Source organism: Gouania willdenowi, chromosome 11 (assembly GCF_900634775.1).
Source record: "Gouania willdenowi chromosome 11, fGouWil2.1, whole genome shotgun sequence".
Lineage (NCBI taxonomy): Eukaryota > Metazoa > Chordata > Actinopteri > Blenniiformes > Gobiesocidae > Gouania > Gouania willdenowi.
Genome location: NC_041054.1, coordinates 22,180,638 through 22,191,128, shown reverse-complemented (window position 1 = coordinate 22,191,128; position 10,491 = coordinate 22,180,638). Strand labels below are relative to the sequence as shown.

At 40.3% G+C, this 10,491-nt stretch overlaps 1 protein-coding gene across 1 annotated transcript; it reads right to left on the bottom strand.

The window, feature by feature from the left end:
* Positions 1–438: 438 nt before the first annotated feature.
* On the bottom strand, positions 439–9,891 carry LOC114472294 (interferon-induced protein with tetratricopeptide repeats 2-like). Its single transcript, XM_028461495.1, has 2 exons — positions 9,800–9,891; positions 439–1,943 (listed from the first exon to the last, which is right to left on the bottom strand). The coding sequence occupies exons 1-2, from the start codon at positions 9,802–9,804 to the stop codon at positions 617–619; spliced, it is 1,332 nt and encodes a 443-aa protein (XP_028317296.1). The 5' UTR covers positions 9,805–9,891; the 3' UTR covers positions 439–616.
* Between the last annotated feature and the right edge of the window lie 600 nt (positions 9,892–10,491).

Below are 10,491 nucleotides of genomic sequence, written 5' to 3'. Positions count from 1 at the left end.
GGTGCTGCCCATCCAGCCTATGTGTATATATGTGTATGTGGTGCAATAGCTCCGGATGGTGGAAGTGGTTGTCCCACTTGTGTTGAGGTGTAAGTAAAATTGGAGGGATTAGTAGGGCAGCCAGAGGTGGGAGTGCCGCCCCCGTGCCACTACTTGGTAGCACAAGTTGTACACAGGTGTTGTGGCAACTATGTGAGTAAACACAGACTTTTTAAAATATTTAAATGTGTTTTATTTAAACAGATTTCCAAAAAGAGAAAATACAATTCAACAAAAGAAAAGAAAACTGACAGCATAGAAAATCTTGTTTGTTTGATATATTTGTCTAAGGAGGAAGGAGCACTTTTCTGATCAAATCCCACCACCTTGACTACAACTTAACCTAAATCAATTTCCTTTCTTGATATATATGTTCAGGAATACATGAATAATCGGCCATTAGATGAATCTCAACTGAAGATCTTGATGTACGTTACAATAACTGCAAGAGCAAACACAAAGAACAGGAATGAGCATCACTAGAAGCGGTTGTTTCTGACAGCGTTGGCCTTTAGCAATGTGTGATTTATCAAAGGTTTAGGTGTTAAAGCAGAGCCCACCATAAAGCTTTAGTCCTTCACTGCTCGCCAGTTTGAAGGACTCCTCCACCTTCTTCCTCCTGCATCTCCTGAAAGCCGTGCTGATCTCTGCTCTTCAGAAACTCCTCCACGGTTTTGTTTTCTTGTTTGGCGAGCCTCTCTAATATCTTAATGCTCTTGTCACGATACCATGACTCCTCAGGGATCTTTGCGACTTTAATGTGAAAGTGAATGGACCTGGAACTATCCCGTCGTTGGTAGAAAAGGTAATTTGCATAGAAGTGATAAAGCATCTGCTTGTCCAAAGGCTCCGGGTTTTCTTTCAGCAGCTTTTTGTACTTCTGCTCCACCTCGTGTTGGCCATTTGCAAAACATGAAAGCACCTGAAGGTAGTCGATCTTCATCTTCAGTGATTCAGGATAAAGATCAATCAGGTCTTTGTAGAGAGTGAGAGCTCGGATCAGGTCCTGCTGCAACAGATCCTTTTTGTGGAACAGGATCTTCATCTTGTAGCAGCCTGCTGCACAGTTCTTGATGTAGCGCTCTTCAGGGAACTTCCTCAAGGCTTCCTCAGCTAAACCGATGGCCATGTCTACAGAGTAGACCTGCTTGTACAGCTTCAGCAGAGGTCTAAAGCCATTGTAGCTGTTGACAGGGTTCTTCATGATTCTCTTGGTAAGCTCCTTCACCTCCTCTTCCACATTCTCTCCGTTCTTTGCTCTATGCTTGAGCAGAACTGCAGCAAGGGACAAGTGATTTGGATCCTCCTCTCTGGCATGTAGCATCTCCTCCAGAACTTCAGCGTCTGACTTGTTGTCATTGCAGATATTTAGGTAATCTAACGCCAGCACGCGACTGGTTCTCCACTCCTTGTGGTCCGGCTGCATCTCAATGGCCCTGTCGAAGTAATCAATAGCAAGCTTAACCTGCTCTTTGTTGTACTTCATCAGTGTCCAAGCTTTCTCTGCATAGACCTCTGGGTGCAGCTTGTCCTGGAACGGAGGTGGGTTCTCATTCAACAGTTTGTCCACCTTCTCCACAAAACGCTGACTCTCCTCTTCCTCGTCTAGATGGTGGTGCAGCCAGGCCAGGTTCCCGTAGGTCACCACCCTCCAGGGATCCTGCTCTGCATAGACTTCAGCAGCTTTAGTGAAGAACCCATGGGCCTCCTTATTTAAACCCAGCTGGAGGTGGATGAAGCCCTGCAGGTTGTAGATCGGACCCAACCACACGTTCACAAGGCCGAAGTCCAACATCTGGTCCTTCATACGGAGTAGCTCGCGCCTGCTGGACTTCAGGTCCCAAGTAAAGTGACACTCCAGGGTGTCTAGTTTGTCCTTCAGTGTGGACTCACTCTGAAAAGCACTGGTGGAAAGAGGATGAAGAGAAAATAGATGATCACATGCTTAGGGATAGGCGATATAGACTAAAAACATTATCACGATAATTTCTGGTATTTATCACAATAACAATAAAAATTACTTTAAATAAAAACAATACATCAATAAATAAATAAAACAATTCCCAATTTAAAGTGTAAACAGGTTCCTTACAAACAAATTAAATTGAACACATCAACACTAGACACATCAAAAAAGGCTACAATAGCTGCTGAATCAAAGAGCTCATGGGCTGATATTAAATATTTATGGGATATATATTAGTGCATGTGGGTCACTATTAGTGTTATTGTATATAATCAATTTATTTCCTCATTTATAATAAAATAATGTTCTAAAAAAAAAGCACATGAAAAGCAAAAATAACTTGTAAACTAGTGTTTTTATTGCTGCTGAATTTAGTTTATGTTATATCTGATAATGAGTTAGATAAAGTTATGGTTGATAAATAACTCTCAGATTTCCTATAAATAAACTAAATCAAGCTAATTATTTAATCATTCAGGATATTTAGGTGTAATAATCACGATAGTTACATTAGTCTAATGGGACCAGCTTTGTCTGTGAACACGTGAAATATAATTAAAAAATATTGCCTTTTACCAGTTGGGACGGATGAATAGTAACGTTAGTATTTATGCTAACATTATTTTAACACGACATTAGCTTTTATCCTTTAGCTTTTAACTTTATCCATAAACATTTCTGTGGCTTTTTGTGGTTTGATGGAATGGTTAGCGTTAGCTGTTAGCCCAGTCTCACCAATTTTGGCCCCTTGAACAAGGTTTTTAGGGGCATTCATGGCTAAATCGAGGGACAAATGTCCCATGGTCTTTGCTAATGTCCGACACGGGAATTGATCTTTTCAATCGTGTAATGACATATTCTTACAGGTGAAAATGTTTTTGACAATATATCGTAAACAATAACCTATAGCACATTCTCCATTTTAGTTATCTAAACTTTACTCTTGCTGGTTATTCTACTTCACATTTATCTGAAATACTTTTAACAACAGCAGAAACCTGATTTATTCAAGGACGAAGTGGAATGTGAACTTGATGCCAAATAAGAGCGACTGTAGCTCGTGGATCTGGTGAGAAGCGAATAACTTAGAGGGAGCACAGCCTCCTGGGTTTCACCAAGGCACCGGATGCTAACGTGAGTCCGACTGGTGAGAGTGAACTGGGACTGGGAAAGGAGGACGACTGGCACATGAACATCAGATGGCGCGACCCGGGGTCATGTGACCGTGAAGGAGACAGAGCCCTTAGTGTGAGTCTCATCTGAACACCTCCAAGACACTTTTTGTAAAAGTAGAAGAATAAAATAATCAAATACATAAAACATCATAATTTATTTAGCGTAAGTATAAGTAGACAATAAAAAAAAGTTTTTCTGCTGAATACATATGTGATTGTTACCAATTGCGACCGATTTATCATTTAGATTTAGATCTAAAATTTAGATTTAACATCCTTTAGATCTACTTTTACATTTACCATATAGATTCAACACTTATATTTACCTTTTACATTTAGATTTAACATTTAGACTTAGATGTAACATTTAGATTTAACATTTAAATTTACCTTTGACATTTAGATTTAACATTTAAATTTAACATTTAGATTCAACATTTAGATTTAACATTTAGATCTTTATTGATGCTTTAAAACACTCAATATACATCTACAAAAGGAAAAAGAAGTCAAAAAGACTTCTGTTATACTTTTTTTTTTTTAAATCCCGCTTTAATACGGTATTTTAAAAAGAAATTAAACAGAATATCATGGTAAATGTTTTAATATGATTTTAAAACCATACAAACGACGATAATCATTGTCTACATATTTAATGTGTACCATATTTTTAATGAGATATCACAGTCTCCATGTGTTTAAACCATCAGTAATAATACTATATATAAGGATACGTGCGTATTCATCTCCGTTTACCGCACTGTATAAAGGTGTCCATTCATTGATCAGAGATTAATAATGAGAAAGCTGTGGATATACAGAGAGGGAGGGGCTTCAGGGACAGTCACAGGGCAGAGCACTAAGGTTAAATAAGGTTACCAATGACAAAGATACATTTTTGCTTTCCAGGAGGTGCTTGCACAGCTCACCTGCACCTGCAGTGTCTACAGCTGCTGCTCCCCCTGTTCATTTATTTATTAATTCAACAAACTATTCATCAAACACTCACAAGTCTCATAAATTACATATTATTTAATTCTGAGTTACATCATCTATTTTATTAAAGGCTGACAGGCGTTAAAAAACTTATCAAATGCACACGATCAGTGTGTGATCACATGTTTCAGTTGTTTGCTCTGATAAATTGACTAAATAACACCTTTACTACTTTTAAAATGTTCAAACCACAGTCGTCTTCTTTTTTTAACATGTCCGTCATTTTTTTTCATTGCTCAGTAACAGATGACGTCACGTCCTGTTGGTCTCAGCATTGGTTCCTTTTGGCTTCTCATTCATCATAAAAGCACATGCGCCGTCACTCTCTAATCATTAAATCTGTGATTGATCTCTTGGGTCTTATGACAACGTTCACTTAAGTTAAACACTGTCAGCTGGCACGGCTCAGCTGGGGAGATAGAAGCTGAGAGTTTGATGAAATGGTAAAAGCCAGCATGGTCACGGACGGCTTAGCTGAACCTGGTTTGAACCATAAGCTTGGCTCTACTGAGAACACCCTGATTATTTTTTACAAGCTATTATTTTATTTCAATTTACAAATTTGAAGGAAGTTAATAAGAAGGACACTAAACAGGCCAATACGTTTTACATTTAGATTTAACATTTAGATTCAACTTTTATTTTTAACTTTTACATTTACATTTAACAATTAAATTTGACATTTACTGTATATTTACCTACTACATATAGATTTAACAAGTATATTTAAATTTAGATTTAACATTTAGATTCAACACCACACCCATGTTCTCCTCAGGTCTCTGCTGTCCCTGACAACAAGTCTGACCACACCTAGAGTCCCTGTCTACACACACACCATAACCATACCTTATGCAAAAGTTCTGCTTTGCATTTTAGTTTCATTTCTGTAACACACTTGCTCCTGCACACTACACACTATTTCATACATTAGACACATTTCAAAAAGGAAATCTCGTGGTACCATTGGGAAAACACATCTATTGAAAACACAACACACACTGGTTAAATAAAAATACTTGGACACACACCTAAAAATAGTGACAAAATTGAACACCAATCATCCAGCTACAAAAGGCCTCAGTTAAGCCGTTTTGTGAACTTTGCAAACATGGGGCAAGAAGAGCAAGATAGAGAGACAGAGAGGAGAGCGTGGTTGAAGAGGCCATGCAAGGACAAATATTTCAGATGACATTAGAGCAGTGTTTTTCAACCACTGTGCCGCGGCATACTAGTGTGCCGCGAGAGATCGTCAGGTGTGCCGTGGGAAATTATCCAATTTCACCTAATTGGTCTAAAAAAAAATTTTGAAAACATATTAATTATTATCTGCAAATAATATACCATTGTCGAGTGTCCGTGCTGCAGTAGTGACTAAAGGTGCGTGCACACCGAACGCGACGGAAGCGATGCCGTTGCCTTAAATCGTCCCTGATCGGTAGTTTGCACATAGTGGTGCTTTTTTGTCAGTCCATCATTTCATCGCTCCAGCGACGCGATCACTAGGGAGCTGTGTGTGTGTGTGTGTGTGTGTGTGTGTGTGTGTGTGTGTGTGTGTGTGTGTGTGTGTGTGTGTGTGTGTGTGTGTGTGTGTGTGTGTGTGTGTGTGTGTGTGTGTGTGTGTGTGTGTGTGTGTGGCCCCGGTAACAGGGTAGAGACAGAGAGAGAGAGTGTTGATGATGTCTTTTTTTTTCCTTCTTGCTCCGCTTCTACGGTTAAATGATCAACTTAACGGAGATATTAAAGGATGACTTCACTCAGAATGTGTTTGATCAGTAGTTACTGTGGTTTTAAAGAAATTTACCGCTTTAATTTTGAACCTGATACTTTGAGGAAGTAGAACAGCCTCCGCTGCAGCCGTCAGCACTGAAGCGGGAGCGGGAGGGAGGGGCTGCTGCCTCCGCTCTACAGACAGTGGAGGACGGGAGATATCGCTTCACGTCGCTTAAAAAGTTTAAATTTTTCAACTTTGATCATGCAAGTCGCGTCGCTGAGGGGGGGATAAATTGACGTTGCGTCATTTACATTGATTTTTAATGTAATCGCATCGCTTCAGTCACTTCAGTCGCGTTCGGTGTGAATCCACCTTGAGAGCGTAATCATGTAAAACTCTTCCATAACACTAGATGGCAGCAGGTAGCGAATTGCATTGTCCGTTGAGACAAGAGAATTAGTGAGGCATGAAAGTGACAGCTGGCGGTAAAAGCATTGTGGGTAAGCGAAACTACGGTGACAGTGATGGAGATATTTTTGAAGAGGAAAAATACCAATTCCGAACTGGGCCCTGGACAAAATTCGGACCCAGAAGAAGGCCCTAGTATGAGTGGAGGAAAGAAAGCAAAGACGGTGAGCTCGAGGCAATACAGCGAGAGTTATGTTTCATTTGGATTTACTTCCACCGGGGATGCAACGACACCGATCCCGTTGTGCTTGGTGTGTGGCGAGAAGCTATCCAACAGTGCTATGGTACCAAGCAAGCTTAAACGCCATCTCCAAACGAAACACCCGTCGCTTCAAAACAAGAATAAGGAGTATTTTGTTCGCCTGCGTGAACACACGGAGAAACAGGCAACATTTATGAGAAAAACGACAAAGGTAAATGAGAGAGCCCTTAAAGCTAGCTACCACGTAGCTGAACTTGTAGCTAAATCAAAACGGTCCCACACTGTGGCAGAGACATTAATATTACCCGCCTGCAAAGCCATTGTAAATGAGATGCTGGGACCTGAAGCGGTTAAAGAAGTAGCCAAAGTCCCTCTCTCAGATAACACAATTGCCAGACGTATTGATGACATGTCTGCCGACATCGAAAGTGTGGTTTTGGAAAAGATTCGTATCAGTGAGAAATTTGCGCTGCAACTTGATGAGTCCACGGATATTAGTGGACATGCTCAACTCTTGGCCAATGTGCGTTTTGTGGATGGAGACGTAATCAGAGAAAACTTTCTGTTTTGCAAAGCTTTGCCAGAAAGAACAACGGGAGAGGAAATTTTTCGGGTCACATCAGAGTATCTCGAAAAAGGAGGACTTAAGTGGGAAAACTGCACGAGTGTCTGCACTGATGGAGCCGCAGCCATGGTCGGGCGCACCAAAGGCTTCGTTAGCAGAGTGAAGGAAACAAACCCAGATGTGATAGTTACGCACTGTTTCTTACACCGTGAGGCCCTCGTTGCCAAGACTTTACCAGCAGAACTAGCCCCTGTGTTGGATGATGTTGTGGGCATGGTAAACTTTGTAAAGACACGACCAGTGAAAAGCCGTATATTTGCGTCTTTGTGTGAAGAAATGGGAGCGGAGCATAAAGCCTTGTTGTTTTACACGGAGGTCCGATGGTTGTCGCGCGGCAAGGTGCTGGCCCGTGTGTATGAGCTGCGGGAGGAACTCAAGGTGTTTCTGACAAATGAGGGGTCCGATTACGCAAAACTGCTTGCAAGTGATGAGTGGTGTGCAAGGCTGGCATATCTGGCGGATATTTTTCATCATCTGAATGAACTGAACACACGAATGCAAGGCCGGAATGAAAACCTGCTCACAAGTACGGATAAAATAAATGGCTTCCGTTCAAAGGTGCACCTCTGGCAACAACATGTGGAAAGTGGCAACCTTGAAATGTTTCCACTCACCAAGAAATGGCAAGATGTTCACACTGCTGCACTGTGTGAGATCATTAGTAAACATCTGAAAACTCTCAAGGAGAAGATGTCATTTTATTTCTCTTCAGCCTCCACTGATAGCCTTGACTGGGTTAGGGACCCATACAGCTCAGCAGTTTTTGGAAAGGACATGACTTTGCAGGAGCAGGAGGAACTAACTGAACTGAGACAAAATCGTGGTCTGAAGCTAAGCTTTGCTGATCTACCTTTGGACAGTTTTTGGTTGACTGCTGCCAAGGAGTTCCCCATTCTGGCAAACAAAGCTATTGTGACATTGCTCCCATTTTCCACGACATATCTGTGTGAGGTGAGCTTCTCAAGCCTGACTGCCATCAAAACTAAAAACAGAGAGCGACTGAGAGCTGTTGAGGAAGAGCTTCGTGTGTGTCTTTCTTCAATTCTTCAATATCAGCTCTTTGTTCATCCAAACAGGCACAGATTTCACACTGAGTGAGTAAAATACACTGAGATTGACATTTTGTACATGTAACTCTTCATATTTCTCATTATAAAACAGTGAAATCTTTCCCAAATATTATTGCTTCTGTCATAATAAGCACGATATTTCTGTATTCCTGGTAATTAATAATTTTGGACAGAATTAGAGTTTGCAAAACACTTTGACGTTTTCTACTACCTTTAAGACCACATTGTTGTTTCATTTGTTATGTTCAAGCTGTATTTTTGAAGTGGACATGTTAAGTGCACTTTTTATTTGAAAGAAGAAATACAAATGATGATAAAGTCCTTTATTCTTTGTGTTTATTTGATTCCTATTCAAGACACTTTGATGAGAATGGCTATATTGTTAATATAGGCTACAGAGTATCATTTTTTAACATGTTTGGCTGGTGGTGTGCCTCGTGATTTTTTCAATAAAAAAAATGTGCCTTGGCTCAAAAAAGGTTGAAAAACACTGCATTAGAGCAACCATTGTATCAGCTGAGCAGAGACATCTAAACCAGTTCACAGTTTTATCTATAATGACATTCCTACCTGAAAACAGGTGTCTTCAGCACTCTACTCTACTCACACTGTATGTAGAGTATTTACAGTACTGTATCATATTACATTACCACACTTCATGATTCAGTCAAACAGGATAGACCAGAGCAGCCCAGGTTTGTTGTTGTCTGGGATAATGTTGGTTTCCATGGGGCTGCTCTGGTTCAGAACTGGTTCACCAACCATGATCAATTTGAAGTTGTGTACTCGGCCCTGCTACTCACCATTTCTGAATCATATATTGGACTCTGCTTGGAGATGGCGTATATGACCGCCAACCACATGCCCGTATGTTTTTTTCTGCAGGCAGTGGATACTTTACCAATGCTTAACAAGAGAAGACATTACTTGGGATGTTTATGAGACGGCAGGATCCATAAGCCCACTTGTGCACAATTGTGTTTGTGTTTACAGTGGTGTATTGTTTTTTTTGTTTTTTTTTTGTTTTTTCTTAATTTTTGTTCTACTTTTCCTTTAACTGAATTTACTGTACTGCAAAATACATTACTGTAATGATTTTCATTTTTTAGTTGATGTGAAAACGTGCCTTCTGTGGAACTGAATAAAAACAGTGAAAACTAAAGACTGCAGTGTTTTATATAAAATAGACTAGTGTGTTGCTGCTCATTTAAAGGCTTATTCATATGACAAAAGTCATTTTATCATCACAGTGACATTTAGACAAAGGTCTGTTAGGTTTTGATAGCAGAGTTTCAATTTGATATAGATGTGGTTTATTTCTTAGTGCTGTGTCTTATTTGCTTGTGTTTAGAGTTTTGACACAATGAGCCAAGTTTTGCAAAATATGTTCAAGCAATGGGAAAAAAAAACTGTTACAGGTTATGAAGGAGTGTGTGTGTGTGTGTGTGTGTGTATGTTTGTGTGTGTGTGTGTGTGTGTGTGTGTGTGTGTGTGTGTGTGTGTGTGTGTGTGTGTGTGTGTGTGTGTGTGTGTGTCTGTCTCACCTCATGATGATACGCAGAGAGCGTCTGATGATCCTTAAGGTTCTCTGGAAATGAAACCAAAGCAGGAGGTCAGGGCTTGTACCTACAGACACACACACACACGTACGCACGCACACACACACAAATATAAAGGTGTCCATTCATTGGTCAGAGATTAATAATGAGAAAGCTGTGGATATATAGAGAGGGAGGGGCTTCAGGGACAGTCACAGGGCAGAGCACTAAGGTTATATAAGGTTACCAATTACAACCAGGAGGTGCGTGCACAGCTCACCTGCACCTGCAGTGTCTACAGTGTTGGACACTGCAGGCCAATAAGTGAAACAGCACTGATCAACTGATTCATGTTTACAAAATTTGACTAACCTGGGTCACAGCTTGAAAAGACAGAAAAAACCTGAATTTTCAGCTCGTGTGCAGTGTCATGGCAAATTTTATATTCATCATCATATCCTCAAATGTATGTTCATGTGTACAATTTGTCATGTTTTAATACATGACGACTCCATTAATCTTTACACTTTTGAACAGCTGAATCATGATTAAACAGTACAGATCGTATTATTCTCAGTGCAGCACAGTCTCTGCCAAGGACATACACTGACGTACACACTTATCAAGACAGATAAAGACTGGAGCCAAACCTTCTCATAACATCTTCATCATCCTCCAACATTGCCACTATGGGCATC